Here is a 26,034-nt window from a genome sequence, read left to right on the forward strand (position 1 = left end):
TATGAAATTTAACCTAAAATCTTGATGTTTCATTAAAAAAAAAGGGTATGCTTATGTTGTTTGTCAACTACCTGTATATAGATCATATCATTTTTCAGTCATAATTAAAACGAATATCGTATCGGCCACTCTGCACCCCTAGAAAGCTCAGTATGTGATGTCAAGATTCATATTAAAGGGATGTTTCACCCAAAAATGAAATGTACAAAAGTTTGTTGGGGTTTTTTTGCAAATTTTTTGCAGAAAAGTAAAAATGCCTTGACCAGGCAAAGCCCCTGAAACACATTTGTCAGTACCGACATATTGTTCTTGGTTCCAAAAACCAAATAAAATCAGCCACAACTGCTTATAAATCCACAGGCTTACGTTATAACGAAGTCTCCACACAAGAGCCGTTGCGGTGCAGTGAATGCTGGTCGTGACTTAGGCAGCCCTTACTGTGATGTATAATCAGAACTGGAAAGTACATTGCATCCTGATAGGCCGGTGGAGAAGGTGAGCTTTCCTCATTGGTCGACTGACCTGCCAGGCAGCGTGTGCTTTAGGTCGGACAGCTGGGATCGTTGAGGCTACTACTGTGGCTCCTCCAAAGGCAGTTGCATCATGAGCCATAGAGATGTCAGAGCGAAAAACAGCTGCTACTGAAGGGCAAGCGCCAGCCAATAGTGTTGCAGATGCTTAGCGCACTGCGCAAGAAGATCGACAAACTGCTGATGGACCACAGTTCTGGTGGTAGCCTCTGAAGCCGCTGCAACCTGCCACACCGATTCCACATGGCGAGAATGTGTTGCAACTGGATTGTTGCACGAGGTCCATTAGCACAGCCTCGGATTAGCTAGGCACTAGCTGTTGGTTTGAGCGAATGTGCCATTCCAGTTCTGTACTATCAATGGTGTTGACCCACAGGATGTGGTGACAATATGGCCTCTCATCCAAAAGTGTTACGACTACGTAGACAAAGCCGAAAAGCTTCTCAACTGATAGTGAAGGCACGGTGTATGATACTCCGTTAACACCCGCAACAGCCACGATAAAGTTAGCGATGCCGCCAACCAAAAAAAGCATTGTGATGCATACCATGGCAAGCGATCTGGTTCTGAGAAGGCAAGCATGTATTCCTTGAATTTGACATTCTTGAGGTGCATCCCTTCAGGGGCTTCCATATAATCGTCCAGTCCCTCGTTCTCCTTGAAGAACCATGCATTTTGAGTCAGGTATGAGCAGGGGCGGAGCCAGGTATTTCTCACAGGGCTGGCCGGGCAGGGGCCAGCGATCAGCTTGTGATGGCACAGAAATTTTCGGGCAGTACATGTTAAGTCTTTTGCCCAAAAATGGCAATTGCGAGTGGGGTGGCCAGGCTTCAGTCCATGGTGGCCACGGCCACCCCTGGCCACCCCCTAGCTCCGCCACTGGGTATGAGTTTTCTGACACTACGTTGGCAAAGCTAAAGCACTTTGTGAAGCATTGTTTAGTCACAGGGAAGCTCTCGAGTACCATGAGGTTCTTCGATATCTCCTTCACACCACAATTCCAATAATCAAACTCTGCTTCCACCACATGCGTGTTGACACACTTGTGGTAAACCTGTGTGATCACGTAAGCATCCCCATTGCGGTAATGCGTCACTTTCCGCGCCGTTGGATGTAGTGGTAACTACTGACTTTCCACCATTTTCCAAGGAGTGGCTTGCTGCATCCGTTGCACACGATCTGCAACGCTCTCCAGGCCCACTTTAAATTGAAGTTCGTTGTGCGAGTAATAGTGCCAACACTCCATGAGGCACACTGTGTAGAGCATGATGAGGAAGGCCACCGGGATGTAGATGTAGCCGTTGAAACATGGGCTATCGTGGTATATCATTGACTTTCCCTTTAAAGCGCTGTCGAAAGTGAGGCGCGTCACCTTTGTGATCTCGCACCAAGTCATTGCGATCACGCAGCAGTACATTAGCAGCGAGAGGAGGAGGCATATCCAGTGCGACTCGTGACACAGAGACTGCTTCAGAGGTGAAAAAATTGTCTTTAGGGTAAACCTCCTAATTCTTTGGAGCAAAGACTATGTTGACATTTTTGCATAATATTATTACGTGGTTCTTACAAATATCGTGGCAGTTCTGAGGTGAAATGTCCACTGTGTGGCGCTAAAAGCGAGTTAAATGTTTTGTATTAAATCAACAAAACCGACCTCCCTACCCTAAACCTTAAACCAAAACCTTAAGCCTGATAAAACTGATGAAAAATGCAATTGCTGCAGCACCTACGTCATTTTGAGGAGCTTCTATGACACTTTCAGCTCACGTTGAGTCGCGTGCTCTTCAGGACTCATTCGCCAGTCCAAGTGCAACGCTCTATCAGACGTAATTTGATCACACTCAACCAAGCTTGTAAATGTAGTTGGTTATGTAATGCAAACGTTAAAATGAGTCACGCACTATAGTAAAGGTGTTTAGTTAGCCCTTAACATGGCAGGTGGCACTAAATAATTTATGTTTCTTCTTCAATAATCATCTGTTGTACCTTTTACCACAAGCTGGTGCTCACAGTGGGCAGGAGAGAGCACTTATGACAAGTTGCTCTTATGAAGTATTTCTCAGCCAACGAAATATACGATGCAATGCATAATATCTTTATTTGTTTTGAATGTATTATGGTTTAATCAACTGGGATCAGTGCAAAGTGACATCACAGATTATATTTGTATTATGGCTCAGCAGGCACATCTTGCATTCAACGATGTATATGTGTCTATGAGAAAAACACTGATTAAATAGCTTGCAAGGAAACCACAGCTGATTAAAGCATTTTGGGTTATTCAACATGATGATATTGATTAAACATCAAGGAGTCTTTGAACAGTGTTGTAGTTCAGAATGGCCGAACACAACTGCATTTGAATGATGTGGTGTGATCTGAAGTAGACCATTCAAGTGAAACTTTCCAGAGATAGCTGAATTGAAATGAACTTGCATAGCGGAAAGGACCAAAATACCCCCTGCTAACCACAACCAGGCTAAGCAGCAGCTAATTTAAGTGTGTGGTTTTAGTTGAAATGTCAAACTAATTTGGTTCAACTAGATACTAAATATCAGTGACCACGTTTTCCATGAATGTCCTCGACAGAGCTAATTTGCTCATTGAAACTATGACTTTGAAAATATGAGATGCTGTTTAATTTAGTTAAAAACAATGTCAAAAATGAACTTCTTTTTAATAATATTGGCCCCCTGGAGTGGATTTCTAGCTATATTTGAACCCTTACAAAGGCAAAAAACATAGTGTGTTGTATATTTACTGTAGCGTATATTCTAGAACAGAATATAGTGATATATAATATAAAGGAAAAAAAATTTGTGTATATACAGGCATATTTGACCAACAATGTCTAGACTCTAGATTTCTAGACACTCAGAATTGTAAGTACCTTTAAATAAAGAGCGTTTATTGACCCAGAGGGCATTTTGCACTTGAATGAGCCAAGCAGAACTAATCATCAAAACAGCTAAGCACCATCTTTTAACAGCCAAATTAGGTGTACAAAATGAGGATATGAAACGACAACATCAGAGAACACATTTCTTTCTTTCTGTGGGGGATTAGCTGTATTCATTTAAAATGAAAAGGAAAGTTGAAGCTCTAACAGCAGGATCAAATCTGGACTGTTATCTATACAACTTAAAGTGTGAAACAAAGCTTCTGTAATTTGCCCAAGGCTGAGCTCAAGGCTTTTTCGGACAGTTTCATTGAAGACGTGTGCTCTGATCTATTGCAATGGTACTCGAGGTGTAAGAGATGGGTCCCACTTTCATTTTGACTATTTTAGTTTGTCATTCTTGTAACACGACATTGAAGAGCCTGACCTAACTGCTGGGTTTTAGTTGCAGTCAGGGAGGCCCTTATATCAACTGATTAAATCTTACTGCATTGCATATGTTTAACAAAGAGTGTTGTAACTGCTTTGTAGTCCTAAAACATCACAGTCAGACTTCATTGATGCTACTGCGGATAAAATAATAATTCAGGTCCCTTTCATTTATTTATTCATTTATTTTGCAGCCCAGTTGCTTGCCAGTTCTTGCTCTTTCTTGTGATTTTAAGGCATTCAAAATTAAAAACACTTTGGTAATGAACAAAATCAGTGTGTTCAACAGGGTCAGAAATGCCCCAGAAATAAATAAAAAAATGTGGGGGCAAAAAAATATTCTGATAATTCTTTCAATGTCATATAGTTATACATATAATCACTATAATCACACTGGTTTGGGAAATAGATATTTCACATATGACCACTAATATGTGATGATCTTAGAAAAATAAATATAATTATATTAATACATTTTACATAAATGAATAATTAAATTCCCTGAATAGGTTACTAGCTCCTACTAGTACATGAGTACCTACCAGAGTCAGAAATTTAGGGAAGTTTGGGGCAAAAATGCCCTCTTAAAGGCTAAAATGCCCTTGGAAATCAAATCCAGTGGGCATTTGCCCCTTAATGAAAAGGATAATTTCTAACACCGGTATTCATCTTTCTATCTAGACTGTTTTTGTGTCAGTCACTTAAAAATTATGTTAAGCAACAATATGAGATGCATAATACATGCACAAAATTTTATTGTTTAATTATTTTATGCATTCTATTATAACTAATAAGAGTACAGTAATTGGGTGCGAATTCTGTTCCGTCTGCTCTCAGGAGCTGCTGGAGACATGAAGAGGATGAAACTGGGACATCACATCCAAATCACAGTCAAGTGTCTTCCATTAAAATGCAAATCCTCGCTCAGCGAGAAAAGACGCTGACTTCCACCCCTGGAATTCACGAGTTTGAATCCAGGGCGTGCTGAGTGACTCCAGCCAGGCCTCCTAAGCAACCAAATTGGCCTGGTTGCTAGGGAGGGTAGAGCCACATGGGGTAACCTCCTCATGGTCGCTATAATGTGGTTCGCTCTCAGTGGGGCACGTGGTGAGTTGTGCGTGGATGCTGCAGAGAATGGCATGAAGCCTTCACATGCGCTATGTCTCCGTGGTAACGCGCTCAACAAGCCACGTGATAAGATGCGCGGATTGACGGTCTCAGACGCGGAGGCAACTGAGATTCGTCCTCCGCCACCCGGATTGAGGCAAGTCACTACGCCACCACGAGGACTTAGAGCGCATTGGGAATTGGGCATTCCGCCCGCGTGCCGCCTCAGATGATTCTGTCTCTGTCCTTACGGTCTGGAAAGAAAGAAATGCTTGAGGGATTGTTGGTCCTCCAGGCGACAGTAATCCTCATTTCCTATAAGATTTATGTTTTGGAATGAAAAGATGATGCTAATATATGTCACTTGTAGACAGAAATCATATTGTTGAAAATGAAGTTGCACCGAATCGCAGATGAACGCGGAATGAATGCCAATGATGAGTTGTAAGGTGAATGAATCCAGACGGATGTGCAGCACTGATATCCAGGTAACGGGAGCCAGACAACAAGAGAGACAGAGAGGTGTTGTTTACCTAGTCGAATGAAGATTACCACATACTCACCCTCATGCCATCCCAGATGTGTATGACTTTCTTTCTTCTGCTGAACACAAATGAAGATTTTTAGATGTATATTTCAGCTCTGTAGGTCCATACAATGCAGGTGAACGGTGAGCAAAATTGTAAAGCTCCAAAAAGCACATAAGACTCCAGTGGTTTCTCCACTGGCGTCATTTACGGGTGGTACGGGTGACAGGTCCCTACCCCTTTTTGTGTTTGCCAGTTCACCACTTTTTTGAAATAGCTTTCATTCAGTAAAGAAACATCTCCAGTTCTTGAGCAGCAGTTTTTATTTTGTTCATGTGTGTGTGTGTGGTGATCCAGTGCTGGAGTTTGTTATTTTGAGTGCTCTGTTCGTTACGACTGTTATCAGTGGTGTTGTGTGACAGCGGGTGCACCCAGACATCGCTCTGCTGTTGAGCAACTTGCACTCTTTTAAGTTAAATTGCAAAGCAAAATGCAAACAGATGTGTCCCCACTCATGATATACAGTATATCCAGTAATGTACAGATGCAATCTTTGTTTATTAAAATTAAAAGTTATATTAGGGTTGATTAGATCCTGGAACTCCTTGTACTAGATGTGCATCAGTCATTCAGTCTAATAGTTACTGATCCATGCATTTATCAATCAACTGACTAACAAAATCCCAAGACTGATAGTGTTACATGTTCAGCTCAAGTTAGCAAATTAATTATATGAAATATTTATTGAAGCGTTTGAATTGGTGGTCAAGAATGACTTTTTATTGAACAGTAAAAGATTATTTGACATTATCTGCTCATAACCTAATTAATATACATGAGTTTTGCTACTTTGTGCTTCTTAAGACATAGTATTAAAAGTATGCAATTTCTGATCACTAAGCAGCATAACTGAGGCTGAGACAAAAGTTAGGAGGACATTTTATTTTTAGTTTCAGTAATATTTAAATATTTATTATATAAATGACACCTCACAGATGTAACATTTTAAACGTTTACTATAAAGTGTTTTATATTTCTATATTCCATCAAAGGTGGCCTTACGTACCTCTGAATATCCACTTACCCTAGAAACGCCCCTGCACGGGTGTGCATTATTTTTCAAGAATTCAACGCCCCAGAGGCAATTATCCTGCTTGTACAGGGTTACCACATCTTAAGACATTGTTCAGGGTGTGTGTGTGTGTGTCCGTCCGGTGTGAGAGTGAGAGAAAAGGTGGAGGCGAAGCACAAGGGTGCATTCCACAGATATTAAAAGTTATTTTGGATAATACAGAAAGTGTTGTATTGATCAAGTCACAGGGGTGTACTTACATTAAAGCTCTGTTTGTTGGTCGCAGCACGAGTCTCTGTGTGTGTGTGTGTGCGCGCGTGCATATGTAGTCTATGTGTGTCAGCGTGCGTGTGGGTCATTGTGGGTGAGACGAGAGCGAAAGAGCTTTTCAACTGCAATTGGAATAAATGTAGGATATTATAGACATTGTTTGTCATTCTTATCCGATGTACTTAACCAATGTCTTTGTTTTATTTCCTTATTTTGCTGTGGAAGCCTGTAAGGCTCTATGAAATAACTGAAACAATTTGGCGAGGTGATATGGAACCGCAATGTGGTCAAGACCTGGAACTACTTGAGCCGCTCATTGACTGGAAAATTATTGCACACCTTAAAATATCTGTCAGCCAATCAGAATCAAGCATTCAACAGACCCCTGGTATAAAATAATATATCATTAATAGAATAGAACTGTTGCGGATGTTACAAATAAAAACATTATTTTGCCCCCATATTTTTTTAAATCTGGGCCATTTTGTGTGTTTTATTTATTAATTTATTTTGCCTCTTGCCTTGTTTACCTGGTAAATAATAATAATAATAAATAATAATAATACCAACAATGTAAAGGCATTATCCCCACTATATCTATCTATCTATCTATCTACACATATATATTAGTATTATTTTTATTTTTTTTTACATTTCTGACCCTCCTTAAATAAAATCTAATAATAATAATAATAAAAACAATAATAATATCTCGTCAATATACAATAGTCAAGATGTACTTGTTGTAAATATCAAAGATCTACAATAAAATAAAATAAAAATTGGCTGGTCTTGATATTTTATTTTCCATGACAATCATAATGCTGTTATTATGAGATGAAATTCATATGACTCTGTCCAGACACCACTTCTGTGGTCAGTTGCAACAGGTCTGTGAATTTTGGGAAATCCTTAAATGTCCAAATTAACCCTGTGTCACAATGCAGGGTTTACATTCACTTTATTGAGCCTTTCGGATCAGGTCACAGGGTGCTCAAGGAAGTTGTTGGGAGTCCAGAAGAGAGAACCAGGTAATATGGGAGATTCCATGGGGTTGTTTGGTGAGTTTGGATTGGATCAGAAATTATATGGGTTTGCCAATATGAAGTTATACTTGTGTCACAATTCTGCGCACACAAAATTATATTTTTAGCGCACAAAAAATGTTCTGCGTGCATAAGATGATATTTTGAGCATGCAAGAAGTTAGTTTGCATGCAGAGTGGGTAGGAGGAGAAAGCAAAATGTGAGAATTCTGAGCCTGGGGGCCTGGGTAGCTCAGCGAGTAAAGACACTGACTACCACACCTAGAGTCATGAGTTCAAATCCAGGGCGTGCTGAGTGACTCCAGCCAGGTCTCCTAAGCAACCAAATTGGCCCAGTTGCTAGGGAGGGTAGAGTCACATGGGGTAACCTCCTCGTGGTTGCTACAACGTGGTTCTCATTCTCGGTGGGGCATGTGGTGAGTTATGTGTGGATGCCGCGGAGAATAGCGTGAAGGCTCCACACGCGCTAAGTCTCCGCGGTAACACGCTCAACAAGCCACGTGATAAAATGCACAGATTGATGGTATCAGACATGGAGGCAACTGAGATTTGTCCTCCGCCACCCAGACTGAGGCGAGTCACTACACCACCACAAGGACTTAGAGCAAAAAGGGCAGAAAATCAAAAAATAAATAAATAAGAATTCTGAGCAAATTCACATTCAAATAAACTTTATTCAAGCACAAAATTGATTTTCAAGCACATGCAAAATAACCTTTTGTGGCCTCCGTTTCATCTTGCACGTGCAAAATAACTTTTTGTGCGCTCAAAATTTCATTTGCACTCGCTGAACATTTTTGTGCGCTCAAAATATAATTTTGCGCATGCAGAGTTGTGGCACATATGTAACTCCATATGCCACTCCCTGTGGGGAATTCCCAATGTTGACAATAACAGTGTCACTGTGACTCCGCCCTTTTTACGCTTCCCCATGTATTATTACTCAGAGCATGCTGCTCACAGCAGTTCCATTTACTAACAGGGTTTAACGGATAAATGACCGATGCACTTTTATATGAGGCTGTTCGATACACCGATAAACCGCGATTTTAAAGAGATATTGGGAAGCGTTCTACATATGAATGTGGAGTTTGTGACGGAAAGCGAGTCATCGGTGGTGGAATGAGCCTCAAAAGCGAATCTCTTTGGTGTCATAATGTAACAGTGATTTTAAGTGTTAATGTTTTTACTTTAATACATTGACGGTACGAATTCAGAGCTTCATGTCGCGGAGCGGCGGAGAGAAAGAGCGCAAATATGAATCGGACGAAAGTCGGATTGACTCGGGAATCGACTCGTACAAATCGATTTCCAGAGATCCGTACTGGAGTTTGCAGAGTTCCGAGGAGAAAGATAAATCGAGTTGTGGCACAGAAGAGCGACTGGACTCTGCATACGCGTCTTCGTCGTTAACAGTGGACAGTTTGGGAGATTTTATCGAGAAGTGCAGCATTTCTGAAGGTGAAAACGCGACGGACTCTGAAAACAACAATGAGGAGGAAGTGAATCTCTTAACCACTGTTACAGAAGATGGAGACACGTACGTTAACGCCACTTCATTTATTAGTTCATCACCTGAATGCAGTTCAAATGTGTTTAAATTATAATATAGAGTATTTTATGAGGTTATTGAATGTATTTTACAAAGCAATAAGGGGCTAGTTCACCCAAAATGAAAAATTCTGTCCTCATGTTGTTCCAAATTACTTAGTTTCTTTTGTCAAACATTGAGAGAAATTTTGAAGAATGTCAACGCTGCTCTTTCCTATGTAATGAAAGTGAATGGGGACTGAGGTTATCAGCTCCTCAGGTTCTGCCTAACATTTCCTTTGTGTTACACGGATGTACAAAATACAGGTTTGAAACAACATGGGGTTGAGAAAATGATGACAGAATGGTTAGGTAAGGTTAATCTTGTAGATGCATGAATGGAAGCAGGATCCGGTCACGAATTAAAAAAAATAAAAGAGGAAATTCTGACTTTATAGCTCATAATTGTGTTTATTTCTCAGTTGCGTGATAGAATCACAGTTATGAATTTATTATGCGAATTTGCGAGAAATAAAGTCTCAATTGTGAGAAATAAAGTCTGCAACTTTAAATCTTGCAATTTCGACTTTATATCTCCCAATTTGGACTTTAGAACTCGCAATTTTATGATAAAAAGCTGCACCTGCGTGACAAAGTCGCAATTGCGAGAAATAAATGTTAGAAATAATTGCGATAATTACAATTGTGAGAAATAAATGACTTTATAACGTGCAATTGCAACATATAAACTCGCAATTGCGAGAACCAAACTCGCAATAGTGAGATTTAAACTCTATTGCAACTATTTTTAGCAATTGTGAGTTTATATCACTCAGTTGCACCTTTATTTATCGCAATTGTGAAACAAAGTCTGCAAATCGAAATGTTGCAATTGCAACACACAAAATCTTGCAATTACGTGATATAAAGCCGCAATTACGAGAAATAATTATGAGAAAATAATTGCGATAATTGCAATTGCGAGAAATAAATGACTTAACGCACATTTGCGACATGTAAACTCGCAATTGTGAGAAATAATTTTGCAATAGCTTATATCATGCAACTGCACCTTTATTTATCGCAATGGGGAAATAGATTGTCTGCGACTTTAAATCTTGCAATTGAAACATATAAACGCGCAATTACGTGATATAAAGCAGCACTTCCGTGAAAAAGTTACAATTGTGAGATTTAAACCTAGAATTGTGACTTTCTCGCAAGTGCGACTTTATATTACGCAATTGCAACATCAAAACTCGCAAACGCATGACAAAGTCGCTCTCATGATAAAGTCGCAATTTTATTTATCATAATTGAGAAATAAAAAAATCTGTGATTGTTAATATTGCAATTTCGACTTAGAGCTCACAATTGAAACAGGTAAACTCACAATTATGTGATATAAAGTTGCAGATTTAAATGCACAATTGTGACTGTTTGCCTCAAGTGTGACTTTATATCAAGCAATTGCAAAATATAAACTCGCATATACGTGACACAGAGTTGCTCATGATAAAAAGTCACAATTGCGGTACTTAAAGTTACAATCACACAGTTGCAACTTTATCGCAGTTGTGAAATATAAAGCGACTTTAAATCTTGCAAATTCGAATTTAGAACCACAATTGCAACATATAAACTCACAAATAAGTGATATAAAGCTGGACTTGTGCAATATAAAGTCACAATTCCGAGAAGTAGTCGCAACTGCGAGATTTTAACTCACAATTGCCACTATTACTCTCAAGTGCGACTTAATATCACGCAATTGCAACATCTAAACTCACAATTATGTAATACATTTTTTTTAACTCAAAATTGCGACTATTTCTCGCAAGTACAACTTTATCACACAATTGCAACATCTAAATTTGCAAGTGCGTGACACGAAGTCGCACTTGCGTGAAACAAAGTAGCACTTGCGAGATATGAAGTTGCTATTACGTTCCATAAAGTCACAATCACGCAATTGCAACTTTATCGCAATTGTAAATATAAAATCTGCGACTTTAAATCTTGCAATTTTGATGATATGATATAAAGCTCCACTTGCATAATATAAAGTCACAATTGTGGGGAAAAAAGTAGAAATTGTGACTATTTTGTGCAATTCAGAATTGTGAGATATATAGTCAGAATGATCTGTTTTATTATTTTATTCCATGGCCGGATCAAGGCACCATATTATTGGGAGTACATTAAACACCCTAATATTGATCTTGGTAAACACACACACAAATAGCTATTCCTGTTTGGATTTTTCCTGTATTAGCAGGTCAAAACGTTGGTAGACTGAGAACATTTGGAAATCCACTGATTTGAAACACTTAATCATTTTTTTATTTTTTTAACACTTTTTGTTTGTTTTACATCTTGGTTGAGTTTCTTGAGTGACGCACTCTCATATGATTGAAACTGTGATTACACAGGTTTTTTTTTTTTTTGGCTTAAACACTGCAGTCAGTTAACAAGACATCTAGAACCTTGTTCTGCCATTTATGGCTCACGAGAAGTAGAAAGCAGAAGTATGCAGACATGCAGTGGAATTCCCCTCCTTGGGTCAGAAAATGCATTCAGATGGCTGGGTTTTGTGCAAGTGCAAGCTTATGTTTTAAAGATATAAAGCACATGAATATTTTTTTACACTAGGAGAGCACACATACCATAAACATGTTTATGCAAGCATTGATCTTTACACCAAAAACTGCAACATATGTTCTACAACATACGCAAACATTCACCACACAAGTGGGCACGCACGCACACACACACACACACACACTGGTTAATGTCAGCCTGCTTTCATTTCTTCATTGGTTTTGCAGACACAAACCAGGATGTAAATCGGATTGTTGTTTTGAGAACATCTCGTTTAGATTCATCTAGAATGTAAGAGTCTGTCTACAGTTTGCCTTTGGCCCTGCTTTGTCTGCAAGAGAAAAAAAATCAGTTTTCAGTGAGGTGTCATCGGACCTTACTTAATCAAAATAATGTCAAAGGTCGTTTGAAATCCCCAGGCAGTCCTATTGTTCCACTTGAGGGGTTCACTTTCGTTTGAGAGGTGCTTTCAATTTTATATGACAAACAGTTGTGGTAAATCAGTATTTATTTACTGTAAACATGTAATATGCTCTGAAACTCTCATATGCAACCAAAAATTAAAATTCTGTCCTCTTTTACTCGCCCTCATGTTGTTCGAACCCCCAAATGTTCTTAATTTCTTACGTGGAACCCTAGAAGAGATGTTGAGCAGAATGTTCACTGCTCTTTTCCATATAATGGAATTGGATGGTGACCACAGCTTTCAAAAGCACCATAAAACAAGTCCATACGACTCATGCGCTATATTCCAAGCTTCCTGAAGCCATTTGATAGCTTTGTGTGAGGAACAGGGAAAGATTTTCAGTGAATAACTACTTAAATTTGTATAGAGGTGTATGAAATACTTATCTGTTCCCATCCACTTTCCTGTGACAGTTTTTTTTTCCAAATTTCTCCTTTCTTGTTCCTTAAAAGAAAATCATATGGGTTTTAAATGACATGAGGGTAAATAAATGATGACACAGTTTTTATTGTTGGGTGAACAGTTTCTTTAATTTCACATGAGACGAAACTAAATTAAGTCACATTGATTGACACTAGCTGTGTTCGCATTTTGTACACATGGAAACCACTGGCTTACCTGTTTCCTTCTGGCTTACTGTAAAACTTTAAGCCCTAGGTTATCGCTTGTGGGGAGTGCAGTAAGAAATTAGCCACATGAGAGGAAAAACAAGCCAATGAGTGTGCATTAATTTGTGTTTCATGCTCATCATTTACTGGTTCTTCATGATTCGGATATAGCTGAGAGCTGAATGAAGTAAATGAGTGAATTTGTATTTTTCTTTTAGTTTTGGAATGTAAAAAGTGGGTGAATCCTATCAAGAACATGTCCAGGTCATATTTCAACCCAGAATAAAAAAAATATATTTTGCTTTTTTGTGTGTGTGTGTGTGTGTGTGTGTGTGTGTGTGTGTGTGTGTGTGTGTGTGTGTGTGTGTGTGTGTGTGTGTGGAACTTTTAAGATTTTAATTATCATAATTAAAAAAATTGTCATTCAAATTACTGTAATGCAAAAACAATATAACATTGACTTTAGATATTATTTAAATTGTAAAGTACAGTGCTGTTTGCTATTTGTTCAAACATTTAAATTATTTTAGCATTGTGACATTATTTCCATGTCGATTGCGCACATCTTGTAATGCAACATTATAATGTTAATAATATCATCATTATGTTAAAGTATATATACTTCATGGAAATATTTGTTGTACTGCTGTTAATGTACGCTGCTTTAAATAATAAAAATTCTATTTACTGTATTACAGTAATGAGAATCATAATTTAGACTAATGGGAATTGTATCTTAAAGAAAATTAAGCTTATTTGTTTACAACATTTAAGATTTTTTGCATTGTAACATTATTTTCATGACAGTTATGGACATTTCCTCCCAATTATTATTTCTTTAATGCATAAAACAAAACCAAAAACATTTTACTTTAATGCAAAATTAACATAATGATGATATCTATTTAAATTGTAAAGTTTATGTACTTCATGGTAGTATTTGTTGTACTGGTATTAGTTTTAAATAAACTTATTTAGTTTTTTATAAACTGTATTAAAGTAATGAGAATCACTATAAAAAAAATTTGCAATAAAAATTAAGACATCAGGATTTATGACGGTAATGAGAATTTGTTTAATACATTTTTAAAAAATCTTTTTTTTGTCCTATTTTACTCTAAAATCAAAAGAAACCAATAAGATATATAAAGGGTTTTTTTCATATAGAAGATGAAGCCTACTTTTAAGATTTTTTTTACATTGTGACATTTTTTCATGACAGTTACATATGTTTTAACCCCCAATTCTTATTAACACAATGTGAAAAACAATATAATAAAATTCTATTTATACATCATCGTAGAACTCCCTTGATACCACTGTAACGGGGTAAAGGATGGGCAAGGAGGAGGCGGGAACTGGCTGAACTGTCAACATAACTTTTAATGTAAAACTCAACATAAAACAAACATAAACAAACACACACACATGCAGCACGGCCGCCGCGTGCGTCTCTCTCTCAAACTGGCACCTCCGGCTTGTCTTTATCCCCCTCCCGGCTGATTAGCCCGATTCAGGGCCGGCCGTGTGTCCTCACAGCCTGGCCCCGCCCTCCTCCTCGTCACATTCCTCCATCACCCGACTCAGGCCGGGGAAACCACCGGTGTGACGCACTCCCCTCCCTTCCTGGAGGGGGGGCGTTGCCCTTCTGGCCGTGCCTGCCGGCAGGTCTTCCCTGCCTTTCTGGAGCCCTGGGAGAGACGAGGGGAGGGAAAGAGCGAGGCGGAGCGACAGAGAGAGAAAAACTTGCTTACCGGTTCCTGAACATGCTGTCGCCCAGTCCTCAACCGCTCCTCCAGCCCCTGGCGGACGGAACCGCTCCTCCCCTTCTTCGGTGGACGACAAGGACTCCGTGACCACGCATCCCTCCTCCCTCCCGGGTTTCTGCACCACTTGTAACGGGGTAAGGGATGGGCAAGGAGGAGGCGGGAACCAGCTGAACAGTCAACGTAACTTTTAATATAAAACTCAACATTAAACAAACATAAACAAACACACACATATGCAGCAAGGCCACGTGCGTCTCTCTCTCCCGAACTGTTGCCTCCGGCTTGTCTTTATCCTCCTCCCGGCTGATTAGCCCGATTCAGGGCCAGCCGTGTGTCCTCACGGCCCGGCCCGGCCCCGCCCTCCTCCTCGTCACAACCACCTTTCATTTTCATTGATTTTAATTGTCGAAATCATTGTACAACAGCTTCTTTTTTTACTGTTATTCAGTATAAAATGACTGTGTTGCAGTAATGAGAATCATCGTCAAAAACTATGCAAATAATAAAAGTAAAACATCCAGCTGCGTTACAGTGATGAGAATTGAGAATAAAACGTGTCCTGAAAATAATGCAAAACATTCCGAATGGTCCTAAAATAGGCTTTATATTCTTCATGCAAAATATGATTTCATAATGTTTTGTATTGATTTGGGGTTAAAGATGACCACTGACCAGGACATTTTCTTGACAGGCTTTCGTGAGAATCACTCTTATGGTCTTTAAAACAGGCTTTATTTTCTTTATGCAAAATATTGTTTCTTTTTCTTTTTGATTTTTGGTGCGAAATGTAACTTTGTTTTTATGAGATTCACCCAACCACTTTTAAAGCAACTTAAAGCATTTTTATCATCTCATCTTTGTTTTCAAATCAGCTGCATTTTCTTTCTTGTCATCAAAAGAATTCTAGTAACCAAAACAGCTCCATCTAAAAGCTTTTATCGTTCGATAACGAGGCGTGCGCCGATATGAATACTATGAATATGTGTTAAAGTTCCAGTGTTGCGCAATACAAAAACCGCTGTCACCTTTGTGTGAAATATTTCTCAGTATCATCCAGCCTACCTTTTTCCATCACACATTGTGAAAGGTGCCTATTTTAGACTGTGGTTTCTTTGAAGTTCCTTTCTTTTAACAGTTGGCTGTTTCAACTTTACCAGCGTTTAACTGGCGTTTAAACCAACTTTCTTGTTTTGTTTCAGGATTCTCCATTTGGCCATAATCCATGAAGAGCAACACTTTGCACATCAGTTGATAGAACTGTTTCCAAGAGAACTGCTGGATATTCAGAACAACTTGTATCAGGTATCATGCTGAGATTCTGTGCATATCTCATTCATTTAAAAAAAAAAGGGTTAGTTTACCCAAAAATGACGATTCTGTCATCTATTCACCATCATGTCGTTCTAAACCTGTTTGACTTTCTTTCCGATGTGGAACACAAAAGGAGATGCTATGCAAAACTTTAAATGTATGGAAAACAGATGCAATGAAAGTGAATGGTAACTGAGGCTGTCAGTCCTTAACATTTTGCCTTTTGGGTGAACTGTCCCTTTAATGAAATTGTGCCGTTCAATTCAGTGCAACAATTTACACAAGAATGGACTCATGAATGATTTACACGTAAATTCAAGAATAAGGCCCTAAAGGAACAGAAAAATTGCTGAGGGAAATCTTGCACGAATGTCATAATGAGTTCTGGTTATTTTTGTTTCCTCTGTGAGGGGAAACTCCCCAAGCGCATATCAAAGCACAATCAGGGTAACACTCGTTTGACGACTTTGGTTTCAATTGTTATTTTGAAATTTGGGGTTTATCCAGTAGCAATAGATCGAGGTGCTTTCTGGAGAAACACCCCCTGACACTCATACACATGATTGTTTCTGTAGTTTGAAAAGCAAAAGGAAACTTGTTATTGACGTTTATGTTGGCATTTTGGTTGAGAGAAGCTGTAACGTGGCTACGTCAACAGATCAATTAAAATTCATTGTTCTCACTGTCATGGAATACCAGGAAATACTGGGGATTTTTTAAGATTGTGAGTTCCAAGTAGGGCTGCACAATTGAATTAATCAATAAACAATTGAGATTACAATAACAGCTGTCACAATTAACTAATTGTAGTCACCATGTAGGTCTACTCATGTTGAGACAAATTTTTCTGTCATTTTCTATTTAATGTGTTTTTTGCAGCTGTTGAGAATTGAAACACTTATTTGGATATGCAGCCTACATTAAAAAAAAATGCATGCAGTTAATGCACCCAAAATAAATATTTAATATTAATAATTAATTGTATTAATTCTATTAGTCGAAATTAGTGGCAATTGAAATATCAAGGGGAAAGCATCGACAATGCATTGTGGACCTTCAACCAAATTTTTATTTTATTTTAATTTTTTACCTTTACAGAAATGGGAAATTTTTACCTTTTTACATTCACTCAAAAAAATATCAGATATTAATATGAATAAATATAAGCCTATTTTTAAGATTTACGCATTTCAGTTTAATAACAAAATTGTGTAATGTTTAACAAAGTTACATTTATAAAAATTAAAATATATATTTATTTTATTAAAGATTACTCAATTCAATTTGATGGATTTGTTTTTATTAAATGTAAAAATCCATAAATTTTAAAATTATTTTTTGAGTGTTGTAATGACATTAATAGAGTAACATTGACTCTTTTATCTTAATTTTTTTAATCAATTCTGACATAAAAATTGACCCTATTTACATTCTCAATACTAAAAACAATGGTTATGTTTACAACATTTTTAAATTTAAGTTGATTTTAATTATAGAAACCATATTTTCAAAGTTTATTGCAAAATATTCTGATACGTACAAGTACATAAGTAGTTTGAGAGTGTAGGGAGAGCGACTTGATCGCTGCAGAGCTCTTTTGGCGCACTTTGTTGGCTTCAGTTCTCTGATTGGTGGATATTTCTCTGTTGCATCATGGGTAGTGTAGTTTTAACCACAAATTTTGCTAATAAACAAGATTTTTACAGAAACAAAAAAAGGTACATTTACACAGACTGATGGCTTCGACTGAGGCACACAGTGATGTGAAAAAGTATTTGCCCCCTTCTTGAGTTCTTCTATTTTTGTGTATTTTTCATACAAAATTGTTTTAGATCTTCAGATGAGATATAACATAAAACAAAGGCAACCTGAGTGGACACAAAATACAGTTTTCAAATATATATATTTTTTATTGAAGCAAAAAAGTTATCCAACACCTATATCACCCATGTGAATAACTAGTTGTGCCACCTTTAGCAGCAACAGCTGCAACCAAATGCTTCCAATAACTGGAGATCAGTCTTTCACAACGCTGTGGTGGAAATTTGGCCCACTCTTCTTTGCAGAACTGCTTTAGTTCAGCCACATTGGAGGGTTTTCGAGCATGAACTGCCCATTTAAGGTCCTGCCACAGTATCACAATCGGGTTCAAGTCAGGACTTTGACTTGGCCACTCCAAAACTTTAATTTAGCTTCTTTTGAGCCATTCAGAGGTTGACTTACTCCTATGCTTTGGATCATTGTCTTGCTGCATAATTCAGTTGCACTTGAGCTTCAAATCACAGACTGATGACCGGACGCTTTTTGTGGAATTCTGTGTTTGATTTACGCCAGATGTAACGGGACCCCTGTCTTCCAAACAGTTCCACTTTCGACTCATCAGTCCACAGAACATTCTCCCAAAAGCTTTGAGGATCATTAAGGTGTGTTTTGGCAAAATTCAGACGAGCCTTAATGTTCTTCTGGGTTAGCAGTGGTTTCCGCCTCAACACTCTTCCATGGATGGCATTTTTGGCCCATGTCTTTCTGATAGTGGAGTCATGAACAGTGACCTTTATTGATGGAAGAGAGTTCCTGCAGTTCCTTGGATGTTGTCCTTGGCTTTTTTGTGACTTCCTGGATGAGTCGTCGCTGTGTTCTTGGAATTTTGGAAGGTCGGCCTCTTCTGGGAAGGTTTACTATTATGACAAGTTTTCTCCATTTGGAGATAATGGCTCTCACTGTGGTTCTTTGGAGTCCCAGAGCCCTTGAAATAGCTTTGTAACTCTTCCCAGACTGATGTATTTCAATCACCTTTTTCCTCTTCATTTCTGGAATTTCTTTCAACCATGGCATAGTGTGCTACATGGGTGAGACCTTTTAGCCAACTGAAAAAGTTCTATGTAGGTGTTGATTTGATTAAACAGGGTCTGGCAGTAATCAGGTCTGGGTGTGTCTAGTCCAGCTGAACCCCATTATGAATGCAGTTTCATAGATTTGGGGATTTAGTAACTATTTAGGCAAATACTTTTTCACACAGGCCCAGTTGGTATTGGATAACTTTTTAGCTTCAATAAATAACATCATTTAAAAACTGTATTTTGCATTTAGTATGAGACATACACAAAAACAGAAGAAATCAGGATGGGGCAAATACTTTTTCACAGCACTGTACATCGTTGATTAAAAACCTCAGAGCTCACGATTGGTCTGTCTTTAAAGGTTTATAAGTTATCATAATTGAAAAAAAGAAAAAGCCTACATGTTTTGCTCGGAAATACGCCACATTACGTAAGTAAAATGGGTTGCGAGTGCCGTTTCATTTTGCCTTTAACAGCACATTGATGCTATTTGAGTTTTGTTAAGAAAAAGGATGTCAGATTTGGGTCAGAAGGTATTAAAGTGCATCATTCAGTATGAGTGTGCAGTCTAAAGGAAACGCAGCAGAAATCTGACCGTCAGCACTTCAAGCTGTGAGTAATACAAGCGTTGCTCTGTGGCAGACTTCCCAAAAACCACGTAATCAAATAATGCCAGGCCATTGGCCACATTACTCACCGATTTCCTTTTCACACAGTCAGTGTGTAACTCCCAGATTGAGTAAGCATTTGCATTTTCCGTCCTCTTTGTAATGAATTAACTTAAGTCCTTCCTTTTTGTTGTCAAGGGAAATGGGTTATTGCATTAATGCTATAATATAATCAAAGCTCTTAACTATGAAAATCATGGTTTCAAGCTCTGATGGTTTCATTGTCATTTGAGATGTGGGGATGGCCCCCGTGCTACTGATAACCCAGCGTATGTGGTCGCACCAAAAGCGAAACCATGTTTTGGTTCACATTTTTAGGTTAAATGTGAAGTGTGCAATTTCTGCACCACTAGCACTGCCAAACAGAATTGCAAAAATCATGTTTTCAAGCAGATTTAATGTATTTCTTCTATTGGTTGTACTAATTGAACTATATTGTGACGTCTACAGACCCCGTTGCATCTCGCCACATATCTGAACCAGCACAGCATAGTGAAAGACCTGGTGGCGAATGGCGTCTCGCTGGAGCTCCAGGACCAGGATGGAAACACCCCTCTTCATGTGGCCTGTGAACGTGGCTTCTGGGATTGTGCCAATGAGATGATCCACAATGCCTCACCCAACAAACTCGCTCACGTGCTGGAGGCCCAAAACTGGAGAGGTAACATAAAAACAATTCTTTCAACATTTACTCACCCTCGTGTCGTTCCAAACCTTCTGTGGAAACAAAAAGGAGATGTTAGACAGAATTCAGTGACACAGTACAACTTTTTCCATACAATGAAAGTGAATGGAAACTGTAGATTTGCAAAACTCTACTTTAGTGTTGGCTTCATGTAGGAATACTGTGTATATTTTCAATGTTAAGAGACATAGGGAGAATCACTATGTGCACAGTGACGTGATGAGATTTTATCAGGAAAAAAACATTGATTTTATTTTATATTGATTGTAAAGATAAAATAAGTTGATTCAACTGTTCGCAAACTATCTGTTTCATTCTAAAATCCCAACATTAAAGAAAGTCTCATTAAAATATTTTTCTCACACTCAATAGTTAATTTAATTTATCTGCTAGCAATGTCCAACAGTGTCTGTACATGCATCACAGGAGATTTATGTCATTTTTGTGATGAAAATTCCCAGCACAGTGTCATTTCCAGCACATCTCAAATTCTGTATTGTGTTTAAAAAAAATTCTGTGCTGGAAATGATGCTGATGAAAATGAATTTTTTTTTGTTTTGTTTGTTTTTTCCCAATTTGGCATGCCCAGTTCCCAATGCGCTCTAAGTCCTCGTGGTGGTGTAGTGACTCAATCCGGGTGGCAGAGGACGAATCTCCGCGAGACGTTGCCTCCGCGTCTGATACTGTCAAACTGCGCATCTTATCGCGTGGCTTGTTAAGCGCATTACCGTGGAGACCTAGCGCGTGTGGAGGCTTCATGCTATTCTCCGCGGCATCCACGCACAACTCACCACGCGCCCCACCACATTATAGCAACCATGAGGAGGTTACCCCATGTGACTCTACCCTCCCTAGCAACCGGGCCAATTTGGTTGCTTAGGAGACCTGGCTGGAGTCACTCCAGGGGTGGTAGTCAGCGTCAATACTCACTGGGGCAAAATTGTTAGTAGGACATTTGTAATTTTTGAAAAACTGATAGAAATCATTTTCACACATTTAATATTGAAATGGTTTGTTTATTGTGTTGTAACACTTTACAATAATTTGTTAACATGAACTAACAATGAACAATACTTACTAAGCATTTATTAATCTTAGTTAATGTTAATTTCAACATATAGGCCTACTAATACTTTTTTAAAATCAGAAGTTATTAGTTGTTAACATTAGTTAATTGAACTAACAATGAACTAACAATGAACAGTTGCTTTTTATTATTAACTAACATTAACAAAGAATATTAAATTGTGTAACAAATATATTGTTAATTGTTAGTTCATGATACCTAATGCATTAACTAATGTTAACACATGGAAACTTATTGTAAAGTCTTACTTATTATTGCACTCTTTTTTTAGATGATCATAGATTTAAACATGTTATAATTTTTATTTATATAATTGATTTTCATAGTTTCATATTGAAAGTCTGGGTCTGGGACAAGGCAAAAACAGTCAAATCTATACCAAAAAAAAAAAAAGGCATTAGACGAGTATCAAAAATAAATGATGAAGTCCTGATAAAAAGTTTCTAATTTAGTTTTAATGAGACCTTCAAATAATATAAAGAAAAAAAGTTGAAATCTGTTCGTTAAAAAATAAAAAACACTGGGACATGAAAGTGTCTGAAGTTGAAGAAACACAAACATGTTAATGGGTTAGTTGGCTCAAAATGAACATTTGTCATTAATTCACCCTCATGTTGTTGCAAACCCATAGAACCTTTGTTTTTCTTCGGTGGAACACAAAAGTGGATGTGATCTTATTAATCATCTAATAAAGGTTTTTCTTTATAGATCAGATTTAGCTCTGAAATCTTATTTAATTCAATGTACAGATTAGGGCTGTTAGTCGATTACAATTTTTAATTGAATTAATTCTTCGCATATATCAATAATTAATTCAGTAACATTTGTTTTATATATATTATGTATATTATATTTATAATTATTTTGATTATTATATAATCAATATATAACAATAAAAAATATTGTATATAAAAATAAATATAATAATTTAGATCATTCAAAGAAATTAGATTATTGTGGCAGACGAGTAAAGTATTGATTAGACGAACCAAAAAGTAGCTTTCAATGTGTTTGTTTTATTTCCATTATTTTGCATGATTAATTGCGTAAATGTTTTTAACGCGCTATTTTTTTTAAATATAATTATTCACACTGAATTAACATGTTAAATCAACAGCCTTTCAGTTCAGAATGATAAAATTGTACGTCGAAGCGCCGCCTGTTTGACTTCTTGTAGCATGCCTATCATGGTCACTATAAACTGTTGTCGCATGGAAAAGAGCTTCATGAAGATTCTTCAAAAGTTCTTCTTTGTGTTCCACTTAAAAAATATAAAAGCATACAGGTTTGAAACGGCATGAGTTCAACTTTAGGCTGAACTACACCTGTAATCTCACATAAAACATGAAATCTGATGTCGAGTCTCTATTTTGTAGGTCTCACGTGTCTCCATGTGGCCACAGTGCACAAACAACGTCGTCTGATGCGGCTCCTGATGAAGAAAGGTGTGAATCTGAACACACAGGTGAGCTATTTTCACCCTGTCCTGATCTGTGGCGCTCGCTGGAATCCTTCGGTCTCGTGACTGCATGTATTTTCTGTATCTTTCCTCATTCTCAACTTCTCTCGTGACACTCAGGAGGGTACGAGTGGGAAGACGGCGTTACACATGGCCGTCGAGCTGCATGATGTGTACATGGTAAATCTGCTGCTCAACAGCGGGACAGATGTAGATGCTGCCATGTTCAACGGCTGCACTGCGCTGCATTTGGCAGTGGGCAGACAGGATGCTGCCGTTGCCAACCGTCTGTGCCAGGCTGGAGCCGACAAGATGATCCGAAACATGGAGGATGAAACAGCCCTGGATCTGGCTGACGGCAATGATGATGTAAGATTGTTAAGATTGTTAGGTGCAGTTCGGACTTTTAAAGTCAGCATGAAATCAGAACTGACCCTGTTTACTTTTCACCATCCAATCAATTCTGATGGATAAAATGAAGAGCCGCCCGACACTGTTGTTTCATCTTGAAAATTACATCACATTATTGAAGTAAAATGGGTTGCAAATGCCATTTCATGTTGACTTTTCCCATTGCATAATTCACCTCAGTTGGGATGATGTGGTAACGTTTTCTCGTTTGTTTTGCAGATTTTGGCTCTGTTCCCCTTCGACGATATTCAGATCATGGGCAGGACAGTGATAAACTTTTAAATATGTGAGCATGACTCTTCGCATGTTCGTTTTGTCTTTAGTTTAAACTCTGATCTGAATTTGTGGGACTTTGGTTTTCTTTAACTCTGCACAGCTTTTGGGAATCTTCCTGTAACTTCATTTTAAGTGTGATTAATTTATCTCCAGTGGTGGTTAGTGCTGGTTAATTTATGCAGCAGTTATGACTTCAGCCAGTTCAGTCTTTGTGCAGCTGCTGCATACAAAGGAAATAATTCATATAGTATGTATTGTGTAGTCTGAGCAACCTCTTTTGTAAATGCCAAACATCATGCATTCTGATTTATGATTCGCAATAGTAATGTTTTTGTAGCAGTACATTTGTAGTAAAATGTGCAATGTTTCCAAAAAGGCAGGTCAAAGTGTCAATAAAAAGTAGTTTTATTATTTAGATTCTGTGTTTCCTTTCTGGTAAATACAAGTGCTGTCCAGGAAGCACTGTGACGGTTTTGTAATGCATTTTAATGATCTGTGAACCACAAACTATTTCATAAGCATCTGCCAAATATAAATATATTGTGTATTTCTCAACCCTAGAATTTTTTAATATATTAAATAGTGGTGCACAAATGTTTTTTTTTTCTTCAATGAAAATGACAAAAGTGATGTCAAGATAATGCAAATACATTAGTGCAATTTATGCATACATACAATTTACTGACAGTAAATAAGATTTACACAAATTTGCTAAAATAACTTATTTTACACAACATTTCAAGTAAAAAAAAAATGCAAAACATCCATTGTCAAGGCAGGCTGTTGGTAAATGATTGAAGTGAGACACAGATGACACACTTATGGAATGTAAAGGATGCAAAATATGCTACAATTTGCATTTGTAGTCCTCGATGCAATGCTTAACACTATTTATCATGCAACCCAACCACCACTGCATGCTTTGGACACTTACAAGGAAAATCTGCAATTCTCAAAAGCTCTGATACTGGAAAAACAACAATGACCAGAAAAAAACAGGAAAAGCCACACTGGAGTGTGAACAAAAACAAGTTCCTGGTAAATGTGTGAAGAGAACCATCTGTCAACAGTATTATGGGCAGTATGTGTGAGTGTGTGTGCGGTGGTTCATTCTTCCTCATGCTTACCGCAAACATGCCTCATTCGTGTAAATTACATCAGAATCAGAATGAGCTTTATTGCTCTCACATACACAAGGATTTTTTTTTTTAGTGATCATCACAGAGGAGTGGTTAAAACAAGTTTTTAGTAATCATAAATGTATTTCCTCATTTTTGTTTTCAAACATTAATATTGTTTTCCTTCCTGTAGAAGAACATACAGGTGCATCTCAATAAATTAGAATGTCGTGGAAAAGTTCATTTATTTCAGTAATTCAACTCAAATTGTGAAACTCGTGTATTAAATAAATTCAGTGCACACAGACTGAAGTAGTTTAAGTCTTTGGTTCTTTTAATTGTGATGATTTTAGCTCACATTTAACAAAAACCCACCAATTCACTATCTCAAATAATTAGAATACATCATAAGACCAATAAAAAAAAACATTTTTAGTGAATTGTTGGCCTTCTGGAAAGTATGTTCATTTACTGTATATGTACTCAATACTTGGTAGGGGCTCCTTTTTGCTTTAAATTACTGCCTCAATTCGGCGTGGCATGGAGGTGATCAGTTTGTGGCACTGCTGAGGTGGTATGGAAGCCCAGGTTTCTTTGACAGTGGCCTTCAGCTCATCTGCATTTTTTGGTCTCTTGTTTCTCATTTTCCTCTTGACAATACCCCATAGATTCTCTATGGGGTTCAGGTCTGGTGAGTTTGCTGGCCAGTCAAGCACACCAACACCATGGTCATTTAACCAACTTTTGGTGCTTTTGGCAGTGTGGACAGGTGCCAAATCCTGCTGGAAAATGAAATCAACATCTTTAAAAAGCTGGTCAGCAGAAGGAAGCATGAAGTGCTCCAAAATTTCTTGGTAAACGGGTGCAGTGACTTTGGTTTTCAAAAAACACAATGGACCAACACCAGCAGATGACATTGCACCCCAAATCATCACAGACTGTGGAAACTTAACACTGGACTTCAAGCAACTTCGGCTATGAGCTTCTCCACCCTTCCTCCAGACTCTAGGACCTTGGTTTCCAAATGAAATACAAAACTTGTTCTCATCTGAAAAGAGGACTTTGGACCACTGGGCAACAGTCCAGTTCTTCTTCTCCTTAGCCCAGGTAAGACACCTCTGACGTTGTCTGTGGTTCAGGAGTGGCTTAACAAGAGGAATACGACAACTGTAGCCAAATTCCTTGACACGTCTGTGTGTGGTGGCTCTTGATGCCTTGACCCCAGCCTCAGTCCATTCCTTGTGAGGTTCACCCAAATTCTTGAATCGATTTTGCTTGACAATCATAAGGCTGCGGTTCTCTCGGTTGGTTGTGCATCTTTTTCTT

The 26,034-nt window shown here is 38.1% G+C and overlaps 2 protein-coding genes and 1 pseudogene across 2 annotated transcripts in view; 2 read left to right on the plus strand and 1 right to left on the minus strand.

Moving 5' to 3' along the window:
- LOC127416300 (RNA-binding protein 25-like) overlaps positions 1 to 26,034 on the plus strand; it is a 204,042-nt gene that overhangs the window by 121,213 nt on the left and 56,795 nt on the right. The window lies entirely within an intron of this gene.
- On the minus strand, positions 679 to 5,534 carry LOC127415579 (transmembrane protein 151B-like; annotated as a pseudogene).
- LOC127416336 (NF-kappa-B inhibitor epsilon-like) lies at positions 8,809 to 24,007 on the plus strand. Its single transcript, XM_051655642.1, has 6 exons — positions 8,809 to 9,419; positions 16,053 to 16,155; positions 20,123 to 20,333; positions 22,821 to 22,909; positions 23,024 to 23,272; positions 23,534 to 24,007. Exons 1-6 carry the CDS (start codon positions 9,103 to 9,105, stop codon positions 23,594 to 23,596), a joined length of 1,032 nt encoding a protein of 343 aa, XP_051511602.1. The 5' UTR covers positions 8,809 to 9,102; the 3' UTR covers positions 23,597 to 24,007.

This window comes from Myxocyprinus asiaticus, chromosome 25 (assembly GCF_019703515.2).
Source record: "Myxocyprinus asiaticus isolate MX2 ecotype Aquarium Trade chromosome 25, UBuf_Myxa_2, whole genome shotgun sequence".
Taxonomy (NCBI): Eukaryota; Metazoa; Chordata; class Actinopteri; order Cypriniformes; family Catostomidae; genus Myxocyprinus; species Myxocyprinus asiaticus.

Excerpts from the sequence above, each read along its gene's own strand:
- LOC127416336 (XM_051655642.1), top strand. The coding sequence starts at position 9,103 with ATGTCGCGGAGCGGCGGAGAGAAAGAGCGCAAATATGAATCGGACGAA. Across the intron at positions 22,910-23,023 it reads GTGTGAATCTGAACACACAG|GAGGGTACGAGTGGGAAGAC; the intron begins GTGAGCTATTTT and ends CGTGACACTCAG. Across the intron at positions 23,273-23,533 it reads TGGCTGACGGCAATGATGAT|ATTTTGGCTCTGTTCCCCTT; the intron begins GTAAGATTGTTA and ends TTTGTTTTGCAG.